Source organism: Macaca mulatta, chromosome 19 (genome assembly GCF_049350105.2).
Source record: "Macaca mulatta isolate MMU2019108-1 chromosome 19, T2T-MMU8v2.0, whole genome shotgun sequence".
NCBI classification, from domain to species: domain Eukaryota; kingdom Metazoa; phylum Chordata; class Mammalia; order Primates; family Cercopithecidae; genus Macaca; species Macaca mulatta.
The window spans coordinates 54682458-54706795 of record NC_133424.1 but is presented as its reverse complement, the minus strand read 5'-3'; the positions used below and the strand labels follow the sequence as shown (position 1 = coordinate 54706795).

General features: G+C 46.0%; 1 protein-coding gene and 1 pseudogene across 1 annotated transcript; both read left to right on the top strand.

Moving 5' to 3' along the window:
* Positions 1–1841: 1841 nt before the first annotated feature.
* On the top strand, positions 1842–13071 carry LOC144337093 (pregnancy-specific beta-1-glycoprotein 2-like). The gene is made up of 4 exons (XM_077979916.1): positions 1842–2050; positions 3286–3645; positions 9124–9402; positions 12785–13071. The coding sequence occupies exons 1-4, from the start codon at positions 1987–1989 to the stop codon at positions 13069–13071; spliced, it is 990 nt and encodes a 329-aa protein (XP_077836042.1). The 5' UTR covers positions 1842–1986.
* Positions 13072–13461: 390 nt separating this feature from the next.
* LOC144337092 (pregnancy-specific beta-1-glycoprotein 4-like) lies at positions 13462–22917 on the top strand (annotated as a pseudogene).
* The last annotated feature ends 1421 nt before the right edge of the window (positions 22918–24338 follow it).

Below are 24338 nucleotides of genomic sequence, written 5' to 3'. Positions count from 1 at the left end.
ACGTGGAGCCACAGAGAATGGGACTCACTGGGCTGGAAGGTGATGGAGCTGTAATATAACATATGTGTGACCTCGAGTGAAATGTGCAGATCCTTGTGGAATAAAACACACAGCCTGGCAGGGACTTCGGCCACCCACACTTCCCTTCCAGTCCACCAGAGGGCGGCAGAGTCCCTCCAGCCTGGAGCCTTCCCAGGGGAGGCCGACGTCCCTCAGCAGAACCCATAGCCAAGCAGGGTCCACCCTCACCAGGGTCACCTTGGCCCAAGACCTCAACGTCCTCCATGCTCCCCACATGGACTCTGTCAGCTCCTCCCAGACCTGGCGGCCGCCAATCTAATACCACTCCCTCTGCTGGCAGCTCCTGCCCCACAGGCTTGCTCCTTCCCTGGGCTCAGCTAAAAAGACATCTCCCAGGGCAGCGATGGTGCACACGAAGCCACATTGCACGCTTTCCCCTCGTGACCTCCCTCCATCCTCATCAACTCTTTCTGTCACTGCTCCCTAAATGCCCGCCCGTGCTCCATCTGTCCTGTTCTGTGGGGCATCCCAGGCCAAGCCTAGCGCTGACACAGAACAGCGGCTGCCTGAGGGCCCACAGCCTCCCCGGGAATCAGACAGGCACCCCGTGACCTTCTACCCGCTGCACCCCGTGGGGCTCAAAGCGTGTGTGATGGTCACACACAGGCACCGTCCAGGATGTGGCCGCCTACCCCCATCTGTCCCTTGGGAAGACAGACCTCTCCTGTGTCCCTGCCAGGAGAAGGGGATATTATTGCTCTTTGCTCCCAGAACACAACTCACCCTCACCTGCCCTCTCAGGGGTGACCAACGTCCCTCCAAACAGAATCTCTGGCGACTGCCTGTTCCTCCTCTACAGAGAGCAGCTTGGCCAATTCAAAACCCTCAGGATAGACCCCTGGTTATGTCAGCACATGCAGGGCTGAGCCCATCATGACCACAGAGTAAGTCGGGATGAATCTCTCCAGCTCTAAACCCCTGCTCTGTCCCAGTCTCCCCTTCCTGTGTCTCAACGAGCCATGTTCCACGGGGTTCCTGGGTAACTCCCCACTTCCTCCTGCAGCACCATGGGGAAGTGTACTGTGCTGACCACAGTACAGTCAGCTGGGCACAGAAGAGAGGACACAAAAGATGGTCAGGAAGAAATGAGAAACCCTGAGTCCTAGCTCAGCCACCAGTCCCCAGGGAGCAATGGAGTGACTGAGAACTGTCCTTTGACCATGGGACTCACAGCCCCCACTGAGCAACCAGCACAGGCCTCTCCTCCCAACAGGCATGAGAGATTCACCCTGCACACCTCCAGGAAGGACAGTTTCCTGTGGGACACCCAGGTCCTGAATGTCCATCCTTGGAAGCTGCAGTCAAGCTAGACACAATTAGAGAAAGGAATGGTCCCTGTCACTAGGCAACACACAGCTCACCCACAGCACAATGGGGTATCCCTGTGACAGGGACCTGGTGCAGCTCCAGACTCCTGCACTGAAGGGGAGAGCTAGATGGGGATGAAAGAGGGCAAAGGGCACAAATGTGCACACGACCCAGACCCATGGGGACAGCAGGAGGCTGAGACCCAGGACTGTGCTTGCCCAACCTACAGGGTATGTGTGTGACCGTGTGTGTCTGTGTGTGTCTCTTTTGTGTGTATGTTTGTGTTTCTGCACATAGTGTGTATCGAGGTTTGTTGACAGAATCACTGCTGAAAAAGGCAGAGGCCTCCACAATTCCCAAGGACCTGACACACAGACAAAAGGTAAAAGAGAAGGAGGGACAAGGAGGCAGGACTGAGAGGGGCGGGGACAGAGAGGTGCCCTGGGAACAGACCCCACCCATGAACCAGAGAAGTGCTCCTGCCGCGGGAAGAGGCTCAGCACAGAGGGAGGAAGGACAGCACAGCTGACAGTCGTGCTCAGAAAGATTCTGGATCCCAGGCTCATCTCCACGGAGAACACACAGGCAGCACAGACCATGGGGGCCCCCTCAGCCCCTCCCTGCACACTGCACATCAGCTGGAAGGAGCTCCTGCTCACAGGTGAGGAGAGAACTTCCTGGGAGAGGACAGGAGGAGCAAGCAGAATGATTGGATGGGGTCTCCTGGAGAGTAGGGGGTTCTTAAAAATGAAAGTCAGCACTTTGGGAGGCTGAGTTGGGTGGATCATGAGGTCAGGAGTTCAAGACCAGTCTGTTCAACACACTGAAGCCCCGTCTCTACTAAAAATACAAAAAAATTAACCAGGTGTGGTGGTGTGCTCCTGTAATCCTAGCTACTTGAGAGGCTGAGGCAGGAGAATTGCATCAACCCAAGAGGCAGAGGTTGCAGTGAGCGGAGATTGTGCCACTGCACGCCAACCTGGCTGACAGTAAGAGACTCTGTCTCAAAAAAAAAAAAAAAAAAAAAAAAATACAGGAAAGAAGGCTCTGTTGGAGCCTGGAGAGGGAAAAATATACGCAAGAGGGACAGGGGTCAAAACAGGAAAATCACATTGAACCGGAATTGGTAAGAGGAAGGAAAATCTCAAGTGTTCTTGTTTCCTGGTTAATCATCACTGGACACCACATTTTGAAAAATGATAATAATAACTATTATCAGATTGCACTTCAAATGAAAATGTAAGCAGGGCATGAAACATTGTCCTCAGCAAAAACCTCAACAATTGAGGAAAGAAAAAAAAATAGCCCTGGCATGGAGGGCCCTTGGAACCCTCACATCTGCAAGAGTCTGCAGCCTGTCCCAGGCACTGGGGTGCAACCAAGATCATAAAAGTCCCTGTCCTCAGGGAGCTCATGCTCTCATGGGGAGGAAGACAGACATGCAAAGAGATCTAGAATGTGAGGTCAGGTGTTGACAAGAGCTCCGGAGGTAGCAGAGCAGGGAAATGTCAGAAAGGGAAAACCCAGAGTCTCTGAAGGAGGTGTCAGGAAAGAAGTCTAAGGATGCCCTGATGTGAGCAGGACCTGAGGGCAGTGTGGAGGGAGCCGTGCAGACCTCTGGGGAAGAGAATTCCAAACAGAAAAATACCGAGGTCAGAAGTGTTGAAGGAATGGGGTCATGCCACTGACCTTCACCCAGTAGGACAGTAGGACAGTAGGACACAAACACACAATCACACACACACACAAAAAGAGGTATGTGTGGATTTTGTGTGTGTGTGTGCGTGTGTGTCTTCAAGGCTGATGACTGAAGAGATCTTCTCAGGACGCATGGCCCCATCTTTTCACCCCAATACATAGGTCTCAATATTGACTGATGCTCTCTCCACCTACTAGCATCACTTTTAATCTTCTGGAACTCGCCGACCACTGCCCAAGTCACAATTGAAGCTGAGCCAACCAATATTTCTGAGGGGAATGATGTTCTTCTACTTGTGCACAATTTAACCAAGAATCCTGCTGCCTACATCTGGTACAAAGGGCAAATAAGGGACCTCCACCATTACATTACAGCATATATAATAGACACTGAAAGAATTATATTTGGGCCTGCATACAGTGGACGAGAAAGAGTATATTCCAATGCATCCCTGCTGATCCAGAGTGTGAACCAGAAGGACGCAGGATCCTACACCGTAAAAATCATAAAGCGAGGTTACAAGACTGAAGGAGTAACTGGACATTTCACCTTATATGGTGAGTGATTCCACATGATCCCTGGGTGTTGGGGGGCGGGGTCACTTCTACTTTGCACACACAGGATGGTCACGCCTGGACTGTGCCTGTGTCCCTCTCTGCATTATGTCCCATGTTTGGGTTTTGGCATTTAGTGCAGGACACACACAGAGGAGACAAACCTCAACAGATCAGAATTCCTTTCCTGCCTCCAGACCCTGCAGACACTTGCTGCACAGGAAGGACAGTCTGATGGGGGGGGGGGGGTGCTCAGCAGGAGGAGATCAGCCTCAGCCAAGCACCTCATGCCCTCTTCATAAACTTGACCCTGAGAAAGACCCTGGAGAAGTGAGTAGGGCTTTGCCAAAGAGGACCCCTGAGATACTCTCAGAGCAGCTCAGCCCAAGAAGCCTCAACCCCAGACCCCATCCCTAAATCATTACTCCAGATAAAGCTGAGGAGCTTGTGTCACTTCTGGGTTGTGGCAGGGCTTACTGGGGCAAAGGATTCATCAGCTGTCTGACGACTGTGTCTCCTGGAGCTGCTCACCAGCCAGGGCTCAGCACTCAGAACCTCATCTGGTCAAGGACAGAGCATTCTTCACCTGACACTCAGAGTGGAGAGGACAGAAAGACAAGCTTTGTAGGCCATCAGCCAACTGCCTTGTGGGGCTTAGGACACTCCATAGGTAGTCTAATGTCCCCAGAAGCAGAAACAGAAGACAGAAAATGTACCTGGCAGCAGCTTGTCCACAGAGATCTGACCTAAAGGTGCTCTCTCATGGAAGTGAATAACAATAAATGCTGTTTGTGTGAACACCTCCACTGTGCCAAGCATTAGGTCAGGTGACTGTGAAGAATTTACAATTTATTCACAGATAGCATGAAAAGCCACAGTCCATTTGCCATTTAGCTTATTTGACTGAGAGATAACTGAGGCACAGGAAGGCACAGTCACTGAACCAGAGTCACACAAACACAAAAGGCAGATCAGGGTCACATGAGGTCTGTCTGCAGCCACAGGCCCATCCTCTCCTCCACCAGAAGTGAGGGCTTATTGGATTCCAATGACCCTGTAGTAATTTATTGGCTCAAATCCTCTCTTCTTAGGCATCCAAACCTCAGAGGAGTGAGAGCAAATGGTCAGCTGAATAGTCTGCACTCCAGAACTAAATCACCAGTCTCAACCATCAGAGTCAGTACAAAAAATGTCCAGGCGTCCCCCTCAGATCTTAACCCCTATCACTGAACCTGAAATCCTATGTTTCCCATAGTGTCCATGTCACTGGCATGACAGGATAAAAGAGAGGACCTTGTTTTCATTCCCCACTCACACCCTGCACCAGCTCAAGTCCAGTGAGAGACACACCCTCAGGTGCTCTCACATAACAAATGAAGGAATTGAATGAAGGAATGAATGATCCATAACCTCTTTAGAGACTGGATCTTGGATGCAGAATCCTAGGAAATTCTCGCCACACCTGTCCCTTGTCCTTCAGAGGCTGACACCCACGTTTCATCCCCCCACTTCCTCTTGCCCCTAAAGCCATCCCACTTCATGTGTTACTCTGAAGCTCTTTGGCCACTGGAGGGTTTTCAGGGCTCCCTGGTCCTGGACTGTGGAAACGGGAGCACCTGGTCCCTGGGGTCACTGAAGTCACTGTAGCCCCCACTGTTCACTGTCATGCTGTCTCTGCCTCTCTCGGCTTCTCTCTGTCCCTCATCTTCCTCCCACTTCATTCTATCTGGCAAGCCCTGTCCTGCACAGCTTCTTCCTCCATCCCTAGGCCTTCCCCAGACACTCCCTCTAACTAGGCTGACTGTTCTGTTCCCTTCCTGCTAACACTGTGACCTGGCCCACCTCCCAGGAAATAGGAAAGGCACAGAAATCAACTGGAGTTGCCACTCCTGAAAAGCTTCATCTCAAGCCAATGTCCCCAGGTCACTAAGAGAATGATCTTCCACTGTATCCCCATCCAGGGATCTTTCCCTTTGTGAGGCTGATCTGTGGACAAGACCGTGGGACAGGGATAGGCAGCTCCTCCATCCACTCTTATAATTCACAAACAAGTTCTTCTGGCCTCCTGCACAAAAAAAACACAATTTATCCCGATGGTGATTTGCAGTAAAGAAAGATTTTAACGAGTCCAAGTCTGCCAAACAGGAGGACAGAGGTTTATTATTACTTAAATCAGCCTCCCTAGTGGATCACGGGTTAGAGATTTTCAAGGATAGTTTCAGGGACACAGGACGGAAAAATGGGTAGTGCTGATTGTTTGATGATGGAATCATGCGGGCGGAGGGAAATGATCCGTTTGTGCTTGAATCCGCCTCTAGGTGGGGACCACGTGACTGACTGAGCCATTAGTCATGGGTATGGATGAGGTCAGCAGGTTGCCAGAATGCAAAGAATAAGAAACATCTCAAAAGACCAACCTCAGGTTCTACAATAGTGATGTTATCTATTGGAACAATTACTTACAAATTTTGTACACTCTGACCAAATGACATTAGAGCAGTAAGAGATTGTGGAAACTGTGCCTGCACTTTAGCAGAATTCAGTTCCCTCCTATAATCTTACTCTCATGGTTTTTCACCAGTTTTACAAAGGCAATCCCTGGGCAAAATAAGGGTATTACTTTTATCGAGGAACTATTATCATTGTTTCTTCAAAGTTAAACCATAAACTACATTCCTCCCATGGTGAGCCTGGCCTATGTCCAGGAATGAGTGAGGGCAGCCAACCTGAGACTAGATGCCAGATGGAGTCAACCGTGCTAATTTTGTGTCACTGTTGGAATCGTTGCACTGACTCACTAGAGAGTCAGAGGCTGGACAGGCCTGCAGTCTCCAAAGCCAATGGGCTTATTTCACCCATTTCACTTGTGACTCCATCCTCAGCCTACTATGGAGCTCACATTCTCCAGTCACTTCCTGGAGACTTCTGGTTTCCCATCAGGCATACGACAAGCTTGAAATTTGTCACTCTGTTCTAACAGTAAGTAAACAGCTGAACAAACTCAAAAGTCAACAACCCATTGAAATCCCTCAGAGATGGCCTGGCACAGTGGCTCAAGCCTGCAATCCCAGCACTTTGGGAAGGTGAGGCAGGTGGATCACGAGGTCAGGAGACCGAGACCATACTGGCAAACACGGTGAAACCCCAACTCTACTAAAAATACAAACAAATAGCCAGACGTGGTGGCAGGCGCGTGTAGTCCCAGCTACACGGGAGGCTGAGGTAGGAAAATGGTGTGAACCCCGAAAGTGGAGCTTGCAGTAAGCCAAGACCGTACCACTGCACTCTAGCCTGGGCAACAGAAAGAGGGTGTCAATAGAAACTTCCAAAACTGAAACAGGAAAGTTCAAAAAGAGTTGGGGAAAAAAAGTGGGACAACATATTCTACTTCATATTTAACATTTTGTATTGACAATAGCAATTTTTAAATTTTGTAGTTGTGGGACAACTACCAAGGCTGTAACATACACGTAATGGGAATACTGGTGGTGTCGGGGACCTGTTGGAGGTGGCCAGAGGTTGCTATCTGATGGTTTTACTGCCTGTGCCACATATGATTGTTTCCTTCTGATGATGCCATTTTCATAAGTTGGTGTTGTTCGTGTGGGGGACACATGAACCATTGGCGACTCACTTAGAGTCTTCCTAATTCACACAAACTTAAACTCTAGTTGTACTTCCTGAGGTTAAGAGAAAATGAAGAAAGCGTTTCACATACCTGTTTTGGGCTCCTCCCCATTTTTCCTAACTCTGCACAGAAATTAGAAACAGGGAGTTCTTTCTATATTTACTAACATAACACACATCACTTCTTTTAATTCGGCATCATTCCTCCCTTTATGTAATTGACACACTGGCCAGTTCTGTCCCTTTAACGGGACTCTTTCTACTTAAGGACTTGCTAATTTCAAATCACCTTTGGCATCTTTCTTTGAGCATAATTTGATTCTGCTGGAATTCACCCCACACCTAAACCTTAATTGGGTATCAAGAGAAATACTACTACCAGCAATTGATCTTAGATGTTTGAAACATCAGTTAAAATTTCCACTTATGACAACATTTTAAAGTTTCCTCCAAAATTTTTTTTGGGTCTTGTTACTAGAGTCAGAATATAACATGAGGTCTAAACTCCTGACAACTTTTTAATGGGAAAATTACAGTATTACAAATTGAGCATCCCACATCTAGAAATCCAAAATCTGAAATGCTCCAGAATCCAATGCTTCTGACCACTGATGTGATGCTGAAAAGATGTTCTTCAAAATAAAAAAAGAAGCTAGAAATCCAAAACACTTGGTTTTAAACTTTCTGCATAAGGAACACTTTATCTGTATGAACTATAGGCATGAAGCTGTACGGGAGATTTCTAGAACCTCCTCAACCTGCCTAACTGAAACCACACAGCTATGGAACAATGCCCTATTCCCCCGACCCCAGCTCCTGGAAACTACTGTTCTACTCTCTGATTCCCTCTGGAATCCACTGAGATGAGGTACATCGAGTAGTCAAACTCATAGAATCAGAGAGTAGAATGTCTAATGACAGAAAGTTTCTGCAAGACTTCTTCCCAAACATTGTTCTAATAGCCACCAAACACATATCGTCCGTGAAGGCCAGACTTCCATCATCAGTTCATGTTCGCCCTTTCCACCAGTCAGTTCTCCATTTTCAGATATCCACATGTATTTCTAGAAACAACCAAATGGTCCTCACCTTCCCTCTACAGGGGGAAGGGAACATCATGGACACAAAACAGGGAACATGGTCCTGGTCCAAAGCTATCAGCTCTTGCCTGTCCCCATCACTCTTTGTAGGTCATTCCCTGGACTCTACTCTATCTTTAGAGGTCACTGGCTCAAGTCAGTCACTATGAGACAACTGGGAAAACTGCCCCACCTTGTGGCGCCACTGCCTGATGACTGCACTGACCCCCAGGCTTGACTCTGGTCTCCCCTGTGTTATTTCTGCTGAAGTACCCAGTCCCAGGCCAGGCTTCCCAGTACCCAAAGGGTTTAAGGACAATGGGAAGTTCTATCATCCATCTCTAGGATGTTCTTGAAAGGGAAGCTGCAGATATAAAACATATCCTGGGGGGTAAAGTAATACTGAAACTAAGAAGATTCCAGCACTGCATGCTCCAGGTGAGGACGACAGGGTGGCCAGGCAGGCAGTTGGAGAGGGAGGGACTCAGAGGGGCACTAGGGGCTGTGACTGCTGGTCCCATGCCTTTCCATGACCCAATACTGCTGCTCAATTCACACATGAGAAAGTCTGTGCTTCTCTCATATAAAGCAGGCAGCCTCACAATCTCTGAGCCCTCAGATTGCCATGCGTCTGTCTTGTAACACACACACCTGATATGGGCTTTTAAGGACTTGGGTGGGCTGAAAGGTGGGAAATGCCATCTCTGATTGAAAAATGTCTTTGGAGGAATCAAAGGTGCCACACAGGGCAATCTTCTCTCTGTTATCTGCACAGTGGAGACTCCCAAGCCCTACATCTCCAGCAGCAACTTAAACCCCAGGGAGGGCACGGAGACTGTGACCTTATCCTGTTATCCTGACACTCCGAACGCAAGATACCTGTGGTGGATAAATGGTCAGAGCCTCCCTATCAGTCCCAGGTTGCAGCTGTCCGAAAACAACAGGACCCTCATTCTATTTGGTGTCACAAAGCGTACTGCAGGACCCTATGAATGTGAAATGAAGAGCCCAGTGAGTTCCAGCCGCAGTGACCCAGTCACCCTGAATCCTGTCTGTGAGTATCTTCTGTTCCTCTGTGAGCCAGGCTGCCATCCCAAATACACATGGCCAGAGGCCAGGCCTCCCAGTCCCTCTCGGGTGCAAGTACAGAGACCTTTACCCCTGGACATCAAAGTTGGCCATGACCACAAAGAGTAGCCTTAGGCTTGACCAACAATGGGAGAGAAGAGGCTGCTCCTGTCATGGGAGATTCAGGGTCCACAGGTTATGATGGGAGAAACAGGGGAATGTCTCACGCTCCAGATCAGTGAACACAGCAGGGATTTGGCTGGGACTTCAGTGTTGTAACTTAGCTCACAGGGTCACTGTGGCCCTTCCACAGACCAGGATTTTCCCTTCCCTCTGACAACATCATCTGTGACTTTATTCTCTTTGCTCCAGATGGCTTGGATGATCCCACCATTTCTTTTTCGTACACCTGTTAGCACACAGGGGAAGTCCTCAAGCTCTCCTGCCTCACAGACTCTCACCCACTGGCAGAGCCTTCTTGGCTGATTGATGGGAAGTTCCAGCAATCAGCACAAGTGTTCTTTATCCCCAAATCACTAAAACATGCAGAGGAGTCTATGTCTGTTTCATACATAACTCAGCCACTTTTGGAACAAATCTCATAATCCAGAGGATCATAGTCCCTGGTAAGTGGGTCCCTGGGGCACTGGCAATATGTTTTCCAGTGAAGCCTATCTGGCTATCAGGGAAGAGTCACCTGCCCTCTGCAAAGGGAGAGGGAAAATCTAAAACCCAGGACAGGGAATATGTTTCTGCTTGAAAACCACCAGCTTTTGCCTGTCCCCTTCACTCTTTCTATATCATTCTTTAGACTATACACTAACAATGAACAATGTGAAAGGAAATTAAGAAAAGAATTTCCATTCACATTAACATCAAAAGGATTAAAATATTTTGGAATAAGTTTAACCAAAACTGTCTAAGGGTTATACCTTGAAAACTACAGAGCGTTACTGAAAGACATTAAAGACAACATCAGTACATGGAAAGACATTTCATTTTCACAGATTGGAAGAATCAATATTGTTAGGAAGACAATACTACCCAAAGTGAGCTGCAGTTTCAAAGCAACCCCTACCAGAATCCCAGTAACATTTTTTCCAGAATTACATAAACCTGTCCTAAATCTGACCTGACAGGCTCTTATTAATGACTGCCACAACACAGAAACTGAGGAAAAGATGCAATCATGGAAACGTGGAAAGATTTGATGACGTAGAAAATAGCAATCATTATTTCTCACATCCCAAAGCCTTCAAGAATATACAAGTGCCGCATGACCACTACGGAATCGACCAAAAACTAATCACCAAGCTAGAAACGTGGTGAGAGAAAAAAAGAAAAAGAAAAAAAAAGGCAGGAAAGTATTTGGCCTATCACTTCCCACTTTTGCATACTTAACTGATGCTGAAAAGAAATATGAGCATTTTAGGTTTTGAATCTTTCCGATTTGGGATGCTACACCAGCAAGTATGTGACAAACGTTTCAGAATCAAAAAATGTCAGAAATCCAAAACACTTTTTGTCCTAAGTCTTATGCATAAGAAACACTCAATCTGTGTGAACTATAGGCATCGAGCTGTACAGCAGATCTCTAGAACTTCCTCGTCTTGCATAACAGAAACTGCACGCCCACAAAAAACTTCTGATTCTCCCCACTCCCAGCATCTCTCTTCTCAAATTCACTCTGGAATTCACTTACATGAGGTCCCTAGAGTAGTGAAACCCATGGAATCAGAGAGGAGAGTGTCCAATGGAAGAAAATATTAGCAAAACTTCTCCCCAAATTTGTCTCATATACATCAAACACACATAGTACATGAGGACCAGATTTCCAGAAGTTCATTCCCACCCTTTCCACCAGTCAGTTCTGCATTTGCAAATGTCCACATGTGTTTCTGGAAAGATCCACATAGTCCTCACCTGTCCTCTGCAGAAGGAGAGGAAACTTAAAGAATCCAGAATAGGGAACATAGTTCCGCTCCTAAGCCACCAGCTATTGCCTGTCCCCTTCACTCTTTCTAGATCATTCCTTGCACTCTGCTCTGTCTTTGGAGGTCACTGGCTCAAGTAAGTAATCATGAAACACCTGCAGAAAACTGCCCCACCTTGTACCTCCACTGCCTGATGACTGAACTGACCTCCAGGCTTGACTCTGGTCTCCCCTGTCTTATTTCTGCTGAAACATCCAGTCCCAGGCCAGGCTGCTCAGTATCTTCAGGATTTCAGGACAATGGGAAGTCCCATTATTACTCATCTCTAGAATGTCCTTGGAAGTGGAAACTGCAGAGAAATCATATCTGGGGGGGCAAAGTAAGATGGAATTTGGAAGGGGCCCAGCAGTTGCACATTCCAGGTAATGAACCCAAGGTGAGCCAGCAAGACAGTTGATTAGAGAGGGACTGGGAGGGGTACCAGGGGCTGTGGGTCCCACTGACCTGTCTGTCCATGACCCAACACTGCTGCTCAATTCACACTTGAGAAAGTCTGTGCTTCCCTAAGACAGAGCAGGAGGCCTCAGAGTCTTTCAGCCCTTAGATCATCATGCATCTGTCTGGTGACACACGCACCAGCTACTGACTTTCAAGGACTTGAGTGGGCTGAGAGGTGGGAGATGCCAACTCTGATTGAAGGATGACTATGGAGGCATCAAAGGTGCCACACAGGACAATCTTCTCTCTGTTATCCACACAGCGGAGCTGCCCAAGTCCTACATCACCAGCAACAACTTCAACCCCATGGAGAATAAGAATGTTGTAGCATTAACTGTGAACCTAAGACTCAGGGCTACACCTATGTGTGATGGGTAAATGGTCAGAGCGTCCTGGTCAGTTCCCAGGTTAAAGCAACCCGGTAAAAACAGTATCCTCATTCTAGCAAATGTCACAAGAAATGACACAAGACCCTATGAATGTAAAATACGGGATCGAGTTGGTAGCATCCCCAGTGACCCAGTCACCCTGGAGGTCCTTTGTATCTTTGGTTCCTCTGTGGACCAGGCCACCAGCTAAAATCCAAACGACCAGAGGACAAGCATCTCAGTCTCTCTCACGTCCAAGTACAGACACTTTTATTTCTGGACACCCGAGCTGGCCATGACTCCCTGCCCTGGGAAAACCTGGGTAGGCACAGCCTTAACCAAGAATATAAGGTGAGGAGATACTCTCATCATGGGAGACTTGGGGTCTGCATCCTGTGATGGGAGAAACAGGTGAATACCTCAGGCCTCGACTCAGTGAACACAGGAGCGGTTTGGCTGGGCCTTAAGGGTGTGTCTTGGCTCAGAGGGACACTGGTGCCTTTAAGAGACCAGGAGCATCTCCTTCCCTCAGACGACATCACCTGTGGCTTTATTCTCTTTACTCCAGATGGTCCAGACAAACCCAGCGTTTTGTCTCCAGTCAAGTATTACTACTATACAGGAGAAAACATCCACTTGTACTGCTTCGCGGACTCTAACCCACCGGCAGAGTATTCTTGGATGATTAATGGGAAGTTTCTGCAATCAGGACAAGAGCTCTATATCCGCAATATTACTACAGAGCATAGTGGGATCTATGGTTGCTCTGCTCGTAACTCAGTCACTGGCAGCGAACGTTCCACATCCAAGATGATAAAAGTCTCTGGTAAGTGGATCCTGCATCATTGGCAATAGGGTTTTAGGTAGAGTCTCTATGGCTTTCTGAGAAGAGTCAGGAAAACATTTTTTATTCCCAGCTTGTGTCCCATGGGCAGAAGCAAATCCTAAATTCTCCTCTTGAACCCTCCCAATTTGTCTCTACAGACTCTCTTCTCCTTGTGTTTCTGTTTTCTCGTGGCTGAACTTCAGTCCAGGCTGAGAAAGGTTGGGAGGGGGCTTTGTCAGTCCTGAGCCCGATGTGGTGGAAGAGGCTTCACAGAGGGACAAGAAGGAGAGTCCTCAAGGTCAAGATTTTTCTCACTGTCACCAACACTTCCCTTTCCACCACGTCTTTGTTTTCTTTTACTACTCCATGAACTAAAAGGAACATCTAAGGTTTGAAACAAGCTCACATTTTTCCTCCAAATGGGAGGAGGAAGTCCCCTGGATGAGAGAGGAGCAGCTCAGACCGCTCCCTGCTCTGCTCCGTGCTTCTCTGGTGTCTGGCCCTGCCTGACTCCACCTGGGGTGGGACCAGCTTGTGTGGAGAAAGAGCCCTGGTGGCCTGTCCTGAATTCGGCTAAATCGAGCTGCCAGTTGAAGTGAAGCCTAGGTTGCAGGGAAATAAGCAGAGAGGGAACCTCGGAGCCGACTCTTGAGCTGTTTCCTGGCTCTGAAGTCATCGGCTGTGTGAGGCTGTGGACACAGCACTAGGACACAGCACAGAGGAGAGTGAGTGATGCACACTTGGAGAAATAGGGAGATTCACCTCTGGGACTCTGCATGGCAGGACACGGGCAATACCAAAAAGTGTGTATTTATAGAGTATAAGACTACCAGGACACTATTTATATATCTAATATAAGGCTTATCATTAACTATTTCTAAGTGTGCAATTTAGTGTTGTGTAACCATCACACTATCCATTTCCAGAACTTTTTCCTCCTACCATTAAACTTCTGTACCCAATAAACAGTAACTCTTACTCCTTCTCCCCCTAACCCGTAGCATTCACCATTCTACTTTCTGTCTCTATGTAACTGGCTATTATATCTTTTATAAATGGAAGTATGTAATAATTACCCTTTTGTATCTGGCTTATTTCAGTTAGCATAATGTCTTCAAGGTTCATCCATTTTGCACGATGTATTGGAATTTTATTCCTTGTTAAGCTTGAATAACATTTCTTTTTTATTATTATTACTATACTGTAAGTTCTAGGGTACATGTGCATAACGTGCAGGTTTGTTACATATGTATACTTGTGCCATGTTGGTGTGCTGCACCCATCAACTTGTCATTTACATCAGGTATAACTCCCAATGCCATCCCTCCCTCCTGCCCCTCCCCATGATAGGCCCCGGTGTGTGATGTTCCCCTTCCCGAGTCCAAGTGATCTCATTGTTCAATTTCCACCTGTGAGTGAGAACATGCGGTGTTTGGTTTTCTGTTCTTGCCATAGTTTGCTGAGAATGATGGTTTCCAGCTGCATCCATGTCCCTACAAAGGACACAAACTCATCCTTTTTTATGGCTGCATAGTATTCTGTGGTGTATATGTGCCACATTTTCTTAATCCAGTCTGTTACTGATGAACATTTGGGTTGATTCCAAGTCTTTGCTATTGTGAATAGTGCCTCAATAAATATACATGTGCATGTGTCTTTAGAGCAGCATGATTTATAATCCTTTGGGTACATACCCAGTAATGGGATGGCTGGGTCATATTGTACTTCTAGTTCTAGATCCTTGAGGAATTGCCATACTGTTTTCCATAATGGTTGAACTAGCTTACAATCCCACCAACAGCGTAAAAGTGTTCCTATTTCTCCACATCCTCTCCAGCATCTGTTGCTTCCTGACTTTTTAATGATTGCCATTCTAACTGGTGTAAGATGGTATCTCATTGTGGTTTTGATTTGCATTTCTCTGATGGCCAGTGGTGATGAGCATTTCTTCATGTATCTGTTGGCTGTATGAATGTCTTCTTTTGAGAAATGTCTGTTCATATCCTTTGCCCACTTTTTGATGGGGTGTTTGTGTTTTTCATCCACAGCCATCTGATTTTGACAAACCTGACAAAAACAAGAAATGGGGAAAGGATTCCCTATTTAATAAATGGTGCTGGGAAAATTGGCTAGCCATAAGTAGAAAGCTGAAACTGGATCCTTTCCTTACTCCTTATACGAAAATTAATTCAAGATGGATTAGAGACTTAAATGTTAGACCTAATACCATAAAAACCCTAGAAGAAAACCTAGGTAATACCATTCAGGACATCGGCATGGGCAAGGACTTCACTAAAAGCAACAGCAACAAAATCCAAAATTGACCAATGGGATCTAATTAAACTAAAGAGCTTCTGCACAGCAAAAGAAACTACCATCAGCGTGAACAGGCAACCTACAGAATGGGAGAAAATTTTTGCAATCTACTCATCTGACAAAGGGCTAATATCCAGAACCTACAAAGAACTCAAATAAATTTACAAGAAATGATCTGTTTCTGCTTGAATCTGCCTCTAGGTGGGGACCACGTGACTGGCTCAACCATTAGTCATGGGTATGGATGAGGTCAGCCGGTTGCCAGAATGCAAAGAATGAGAAACATCTCAAAAGACCAATCTCAGGTTCTACAATAGTGATGTTATTTATAGGAGTAATTAGTTACAAATTTTGAAAACTCTGGCCAAATGACATTTGAGCAGTAAGGGATTATAAAAACTGTGCCTACATTTTAGCAGTATTCACTTCCCTCCTATAATCTTACTCTCATGGTCTTTCACCAGTTTTACAAAGGCAATCCCTGGGCAAAAGAAGGGTATTAGTGTTATGGAGGAACTATTATCATTCTTGCTTCAAAGTTAAACCATAAACTAAATTCCTCCCATGGTTAGCCTGGCCTATGTCCAGGAATGAGTGAGGACAGCCAGCCTGAGACTGGATGACACATGTATTCAGCCATGCTAGTTTGCTGTCACTGTTGTAAACTTTGCACTGACTCACCAGGGTGTCATAGGCTGGACAGGCCTGCGGTGCCCAAAGCCCATGTGCTCATTTCACCCATTTCACTCGTGACTCCATCCTCAACCTACTATGGAGTTCACATTCTCCAGTCATTTCCTAGAGATTTCTGGTTTCCTTTCAGGCCTATAACATGCCTGAAATTTGTCACTCGGTTCTAATAGTAAGTAAAAAGCTACCAAACTCGAAAGTCAACAACTCGTTAAAATCCCTAAGAGATGGCCGGGCACAGTGGCTCATGACAGTAATCCCAGCACTTTGGGAGGCCGAGGCGGGCGGATCATGAGATCAGGATATCAAGACCATCCTGTCTAATACTGTGAAACCCCGTCTCTACTAAAAATACAAAAAATTAGTCGGGCGTGGTGGCGGACGACTGTAGTCTCAGCTACTGGGGAGGATGAGGCAGGAGAATGGGGTGAACCCGGGAGGCGGAGCTTACAGTGAGCTAAGATCGTGCCAGTGCACTCCAGCCTCAGCAACAGAGCGAGACTCCGTCTCAGAAAAAAAAAAAAAAAAAAAAAAAAAAAAAAAAAAAAAAAAAAAAAATTGGGCTGTTAGAGAAATGAAGAATGCTTTTGATGCTTACTGGTAGACTGCACACAACTCAGGAAGGAATCCCTAGCTTGAGGATGTGTCAATAGAAACTTCCAAAACTGAAACAGGAAAGTTCAAAAAGAGTGGGGGAAAAAAAAGTGGAACAACATATTAAACTTCATATTTAATATTTTGTGTTGACAATCGCAATTTTTCAATTTTGTAGTTGTGGGACAACTACCAAGGCTGTAACTACCAAGGCACGCAATGGGAATACTGGTGGTTTCGGGGACCTCTTGGAGGTAGCCAGGTGGCTGCTACCTGATGGTTTTACTGCCTGTGCTACAAACCATTATTTCATCATTATAATGCCATTTTCATAAGTTGGGGTTCTTCGTGTGGGGGACACATGAGCCACTGGCTTCTCACTTAGACTCTTCCTAATTCACAGAATCTTAAACACTAGTTGTATTTTCTGAGGTTAACAGAAAATGAAGAAAGCATTTCAAATACCTGTTTTGGGCTCCTCCAAATTTTTCCTAACTCTGCACAGAAATTAGAAGCAGGGAATTCTTTCTATATTTACTAACATAACACACATCACTTCTTTTAATTCAGCATCATTCCTCCTTTTATGTAATTGACACACTGACCAGTTCTGCCCTTTTAATGGGACTCTCTCTACTTAAGGAGTTGCTAATTTCAAATCACCTTTGATATCTTTCTTTGAGCATAATGTGATCCTGCAGGAATTCACGGCACACCTGAAACTTAATTTGTAATCAGGAGAAATACTACTACCAGCAATTGATCTTAGATATTTGGACCATCAGTAAAAATTTCCACTTATGACAACATTTAATGTTTCCTCCAAATTTTGCTATTGTTGTTGTTACTGGAGTCAGAATGTAGCATGAGGTCTAAATTCCTGACAACTTTTTATGGGAAAACTACAGTATTACAAATTGAGCATCCCAAATCCAGAAATCCAAAATCTGAAATGCTCCAAAATCCAACACTTCTGAAAACTGATGTGATGCTAAAAAGAAGTGCTCACTGGAGCATTTTGGATTTTAAATTTTTCAGATTTGGGATGCTAAACCAGTACATCTACTGCAAATATTCCACAATTGAAAAGAAGTTAGAAATCCAAAACACTTGGTTTTAAGCTTTCTGCATAAGGAACGCTTTATCTGTATGAACTATAGGCATGAAGCTGCACAGGAGATCTCTAGGTCCTCCTCATCCTGCGTAACTGAAACTGCACACTCACAGAACAATGCCCTATTTCCCAGACCCCAGCTCCTGGAAACTACTGTTCTACTCTCTGATTCACTCTGGAATCCACTGAGATGAGGTACATAGAGTAGTCAAACTCATAGAATCAGAGAGTAGAATGTCTAACGAGAGAAAGTATCTGCAACACTTCTTCCCAAATATTGGTCTATATCCACCAAACATATACGGACCATGAGGGCCAGACTTCTGTCATCAGTTCATGTTCGCCCTTTCCACCCGTCAGTTCTCCATTTTCAAACTTCCCCATGTATTTCTAGAAAGATCCACATAGTCCTCACCTGCCCTCTACAGGGAGAAGGGAACATCATGGACAGAGAACAGGGAACATGGTCTTGTTCCAAAGCTATCAGAGCTTGCATGTCCCCTTCACTCCTTGTACATCATTCCTTGGACTCTGCTCTATCTTTAGAGGTCACTGGCTCAAGTCAGTTCACTATGAGACAGCTGGGCAAGTGCCACAACTTGTAGCTCCACTCCCTGATGACTGAACTGACCTCCAGGCTTGACTCTGGTCTCCCCTGTGTTATTTCTGCTGAAGTACTCAGTCCCACGCCAGGCTTGCCAGTACCCAAAGGGTTTAAGGACATTGGGAAGTTCCATCATCCATCTCTAGGATATCCTTGGAAGGGGAAGCTGAAGAGAAAACATACCCTAGGGGGCAAAGTAAGACTGAAACTAAAAAGATTCCAGCACTACATGCTCCAGGTGAGGATCACAGAGTGGGCCAGGCAGGCAGTTGGAGAGGGAGAGACTCAGAGAGGCACCAGGTGCTGTGACTGCTGGTCCCATATTTTTCCATGACCCAATGCCGCTGCTCAATTCACATTTGGGAAAGTCTGTGCTTCTCCCACATACAGAAGGCAGCCTCACAATCTCTGAGCCCTCAGATTGCCATGCATCTGCCTTGTAACACATACACCTGCCATGGACTTTTAGGGACATGGGTGTGCTGAGAGATAGGAAATGCCAACTCTGATTGAAAAATGTCTTAGGAGGAATCAAACGTGCCGCACAGTACAATCTTCTCTCTGTTATCTCCACAGTGGAGACTTCCAAGCCCTCCATCTCCAGCAGTAATTTAAACCCCAAGGAGGCCACGGAGACTGTGGTCTTATCCTGTGATCCTGACACTCCGAACGCAAGCTACCTGTGGTGGATAAATGGTCAGAGCCTCCCTATCAGTCCCAGGTTGCAGCTGTCTTAAAACAACAGGACCCTCATTCTACTTGGTGTCACACAGTATACTGCAGGACCCTATGAATGTGAAATGAAGAGCCCAGTGAGTTCCAGCCGCAGTGACCCAGTCACCCTGAATCCCGTCTGTGAGTATCTTCTGTTCCTCTGTGAGCCAGGCTGCCATCTCAAATACATATGGCCAGAGGCCAGGCCTCCCAGTCCCTCTCAGGGGCAAGTACAAAGACCTTTACCCCTGCACATCAAAGCTGGCCATGACTACAAAGAGTAGGCTTCAGCTTGATCAACAATGGGAGAGAAGAGGCTGCTCCTGTCACAGGAGACTCAGGGTCCACAGCTTATGATGGGAGAAACAGGGGAATGTCTCAGGCTCCAGAACAGTGAACACAGCAAGGATTTGGCTGGGATTTCAGTGTTGTGACTAGGCTCACAGGGTCACTGTGGCCTTTCCACAGACCAGGATTTTCCCTTCCCTCTGACAACATCAGCTGTGACTTTATTCTCTTTGCTCCAGATGGCCTAGATACCCCCACCATTTCTTCTTCATACACCTATTACCATCCAGGGGAAGTCCCCAAGCTATCCTGCCTCACAGACTCTCACCCACTGCCAGAGCTTTCTTGGCTGATTGATGGGAAATTCCAGTAATCCAGATAAAGAACAAAGTGTTCTTTATCCCCCAAATCACTAAAACATATGGAGGGGTCTATGTCTGTTTCATGCATAACTCAGCCACTAGTGGAACGAATGTCATAATCAAGAGGATCATAGTCCCTGGTAAGTGGATCCCTGGAGCATTGCCAATATGTTTTCCAGTGAAGTCTCTCTGGCTATTAGGGAAGAGCCAACTGCCCTCTGCAAAGGGAGAGGGAAAATCTAAAACCCAGGACAGGGAATATGTTTCTGCTCCAAAACCACCAGCTTTTGCCTGTACCCTTCACTCCTTCTACATCATTCTTTAGACTATACAGTAACAATGAACAATCTGAAAGAAAATTAAGAAAAGAATTTCCATTCACATTAACATCAAAAGGAATAAAATATTTTGGAATAAGTTTAACCTAAAAGGTCTACGGGTTATACCTTGAAAACTACAAAACATTACCGTAAGAAATTAAAGACAACATCAATATATGCAAAGACAATTCATTCTCACTGATTGGAAGAATCAATATTGTTAGGAAGACAATATTACTCAAAGTGAGCTGCAGATTGAACGCAAACCCTACCAGAATCCCAGTAACATTTTTTGCAGAATTACAAAAATCTGTCCAAAATTTGACCTGACTGGCTCTTATTGATGACTGCCACAACAGAGACACTGAGGAAAAGATGCAACCATGAAAAGGTGGAAAATTTTGATGACATAGAAAATAGCAATCATTATTTCTCACATCCCAAAGCCTTCAAAAATATACAAGTGCAGCATGGCCAGTATGCAACTGACCAAAAACTAATCACCAAACAAGAAATATAGTGAGAGAAAAAAAAAAAAAAAAAAAAAGAGCAAGAATGTATTTGGCCTATCACCTCCCACTTTTGCATACTAATCTGATGCTGAAAAGAAATGCTCACTGGAGCAGTTTAGATTTTGAATCTGTCAGATTTGGGATGCTAAATCAGTAAGTATGTGACAAATATTTCAGATTCAAAAAATGTCAGAAATTCAAGACACTTATTGCCCTAAGTCTTATGCATAAGAAATACTCAATCTGTGTGAACTGTAGGCATCAAGCTGTACAGCGGATCTCTAGAACCTCCCCGTCTTGCATAACTGAAACTGCACACACATGAACAACTTCTGATTCTCCCCACTCCCAGCTCCTGGCAACCACCAGTCTCTTCTCAGATTCACTCTGGAATCCACTTCCATGTGGTCCCTAGATTAGTCAAACCCATGGAATCGGAGCGTAGAGTGTACAATGAAAGAAAATATTTGCAAAACTTCTCCCAAAATTTGTCTCATATCCATCAAACACACACGGTCCATGAGGACCAGATATCCAGGAGTTAACTCCCACCCTTTCCCCCAGTCAGTTATGCATTTACAAATGTCCACATGTATTTCTGGAAGGATCCACATAGTCCTCACCTGTCCTCTGCAGAAGGAGAGGAAACATAAAGGACCCAGAACATGGAATGTGGTTCTGCTCCAAAGCCACCAGCTCTTGCCTGTCCCCTTCACTCTTTCTAGATCATTCCTTGCACTCTGCTCTATCTTTGGAGGTCACTGGCTCAGGAAAGTCATTATGAAACACCTGTAGAAAACTGCCCCACCTTGTGCCTCCACTGCCTGATGACTGAACTGACCTCCAGGCTTGACTCTGGTCTCCCCTGTCTTATTTCTGCTGAAACATCCAGTCCCAGGCCAGGCTGCTCAGTATCTTCAGGGTTTCAGGGCAATCGGAAGTGCCATTATTACTCATCTCTAGAATGTCCTTGGAAATGGAAGCTGCAGAGAAATCACATCTAGGAGGGCAAAGTAGGATGGAATTTGGAAGGGGCCCAGCAGTTGCACATTCCAGGTAAGGAACCCAAGGTGATCCAGTCAGTCAACTGATTAGGGAGAGACTGGGAGGTGTAACAGGGGCTGTGGCTCCCACTGATGTGTCTGTCCATGACCCAACACTGCTGCTCAATTCACACTTGAGAAAGTCTATGCTCCCTAAGACAGAGCAGGCGGCCGCACAGTCTTTGAGCACTTAGATCATCATGCATCTGTCTTGTGACACACACACCAGCTATTGACTTTCAAGGACTCGGGTGGGCTGAGAGGTGGGAGATGCTAACTCTGATTGAAGGATGCCTGTGGAGGAATCAAAGGTGCCACACAGGACAATCTTCTCTCTGTTATCTGCCCAGGGGAGCTTCCCAAGCCTACATCACCAGCAACAACTTCAGCCCCATGGAGAATAAGAATGTTGTAGCCTTAACCTGTGAACCTAAGACTCAGGGCTACATCTACATGTGGTAGTTAAATAGTCAGAGACTCCCGGTCAGTCCCAGGCTAGAGCCACCCGGTAAAAACAGGATCCTCATTCTAGCCAATGTCACGAGAAATGACACAGGTCCCTATGAATGTGAAATATGGGACCGAGTTGGTAGCATCTGCAGTGACCCAGTCATCCTGGATGTCCTTTGTATCTTTGGTTCCTCTGTGGACCAGGCCACCAGCAAAAATCCAAATGACCAGAGGCCAGGCATCTCAATCTCTCTCACGTCCAAGTACAGATACTTTTATTTCTGGACACCAGGGCTGGCCATGACTCCCTGCCCTGGGAAAACTTGGCTAGGCACAGCCTTAAGCAAGAATATAAAGGGAGGGGCTGCTCTTGTCATGGGAGACTTGGGGTCTACAGCCTGTGATGGGAGAAACACGTGAATACCTCATGCCTCGGCTCAGTGAACACAGAAGGGGTTTGGCTGGGCCTTGAGGGTGTGTCTTGGCTCAGAGGGACACTGGAGTCCCTTTAAGAGATCAGGAGCATCCCCTTCCCTCAGACGACATCACCTGTGGCTCTATTCTCTTTACACCAGATGGTCCACACGACCCCAGCATTTTCTCTCCATTCACCAATTACCGTTCAGGAGAAAACCTCTTCTTGTCCTGCTTCGCGGACTCTAACCCACCGGCAGAGTATACTTGGACGATTAATGGGAAGTTTCTGCAATCAGGACAAGAGCTCTCTATCCCCAAAATTACTACAAAGTATAGCGGGATCTATGGTTGCTCTGCTCGTAACTCAGTCACTGACAGCGAACGTTCCACATTCCAGAAGATCAAAGTTTCTCGTAAGTGGATCCCTGCATCATCGGCAATAGGGTTTTAGGTTTTACTAGTCATATGACACCAGGAAAGTTGTTACACTACTCTAAGCTTCTGTCTTTTCATCGGCAAAATGGAAATAATGTCTACCTGACAGGATTATTTTGTGAATTAAATAAGGTACAGGTAAAGTATTTAGCACAGGGCCTGGCACATAGGACGTGCCCCTCAATAGTACCTATTTCCATATATATATATATTTAGAAAAAGAGGTAACACATAAAACACTAGGACATGGTTACTGACTACTTGTGGGAGAGAAAGAAAAAAATACTAAGTGCAAACAATCAATCTTGGTATGTTAGTTTTTACCAACTGAGACGCATCCAGGATGGGATTAGACATATAATTAATCAGGGAAGACACATGTGAGGGAATGTGGGGCAGGCATGAAGGTAGTATGGGAGAACCCACAGACCCCTTTGCAAAGCTGACTCTTGTGAAAAAGAAAGAGAAAGAGGTTTTAGGTATCAATGCAGTTCTAAAAGAGTTTTTGCAAGGCTGATGTGGAGTCCTCCAACCAGTCACCCATTGAAGTTAAAGAGAGCCTGAGAGAACTAGGCTTGCTTTCATGCCCTTGCTGGGAGCCTGTGGGAAGGAAGCTTTCTGTGCAAAGGAGGTGGTGAATTTGAAGTGCACTGACCTGGGCCTTCTGTCAATCAGGTCCCTGACACAGAGACCTAACAGGGTCTCATTCATAGTTGCCACCACAGAGACACTGAGAAAAAGATGCAACCATGAAAAGGTGGAAAGGTGGAAAGCTCTACTGACATAGAAAATAGTGACTAGCCTTTCTCCCATCTGAAAGCTTTTGGAAATATCTGAGTGCAGTAGAGAATTGACAGAGGACTGATCAAAAACCTAGAAATATGGTGAGAGGGGATAAAAACTGCAAGAATATAATCATCTCCCATCAACTTTCCAACAGAAATAATACATTTCTTGAAGAAACATTTATAGAGTACCTCATGTCACATGCTGGTTCCTGAGGTTCACCCCTGTAAAATAACATCATCTCCATTCCTTCTTTTCTTTTCTTTCCATGACAGCTCCTTTAAGAAGAGGACATCTATCCTGGCATTATTCGACATAGCAGCCGTGATGTCATTTCTGTATTTCAGGAAGTCTGGCAGGTATGATGGCCTTTTCTCTTGTCCTGTATCCTGCAGGGCTGACTGCCATGCTTGGGAGAGGGAAAAGACTTATTTGCCTGTATCTGGACTGGATCTCCTCCTTCCTCCACCGAACTCCTGCTTCTCAGCACTAATTCCTGCAGTTCCCTTTCTCCTTGGCCTTTATGCTGCCTGTACCCCAATGCCTTTCATACTTAATTATCTCCAGCTTCTGCTTTTTTGTTGCTCAGATTCAAATGAGAAACACAATTTCATATTGTGAAACCCTTTTCATTATGTTTAACATCTCTCA

Excerpts from the sequence above, each read along its gene's own strand:
- LOC144337093 (XM_077979916.1), top strand. The coding sequence starts at position 1,987 with ATGGGGGCCCCCTCAGCCCCTCCCTGCACACTGCACATCAGCTGGAAG. Across the intron at positions 3,646-9,123 it reads TGGACATTTCACCTTATATG|TGGAGACTCCCAAGCCCTAC; the intron begins GTGAGTGATTCC and ends TTATCTGCACAG. Across the intron at positions 9,403-12,784 it reads AGTCACCCTGAATCCTGTCT|ATGGTCCAGACAAACCCAGC; the intron begins GTGAGTATCTTC and ends TCTTTACTCCAG.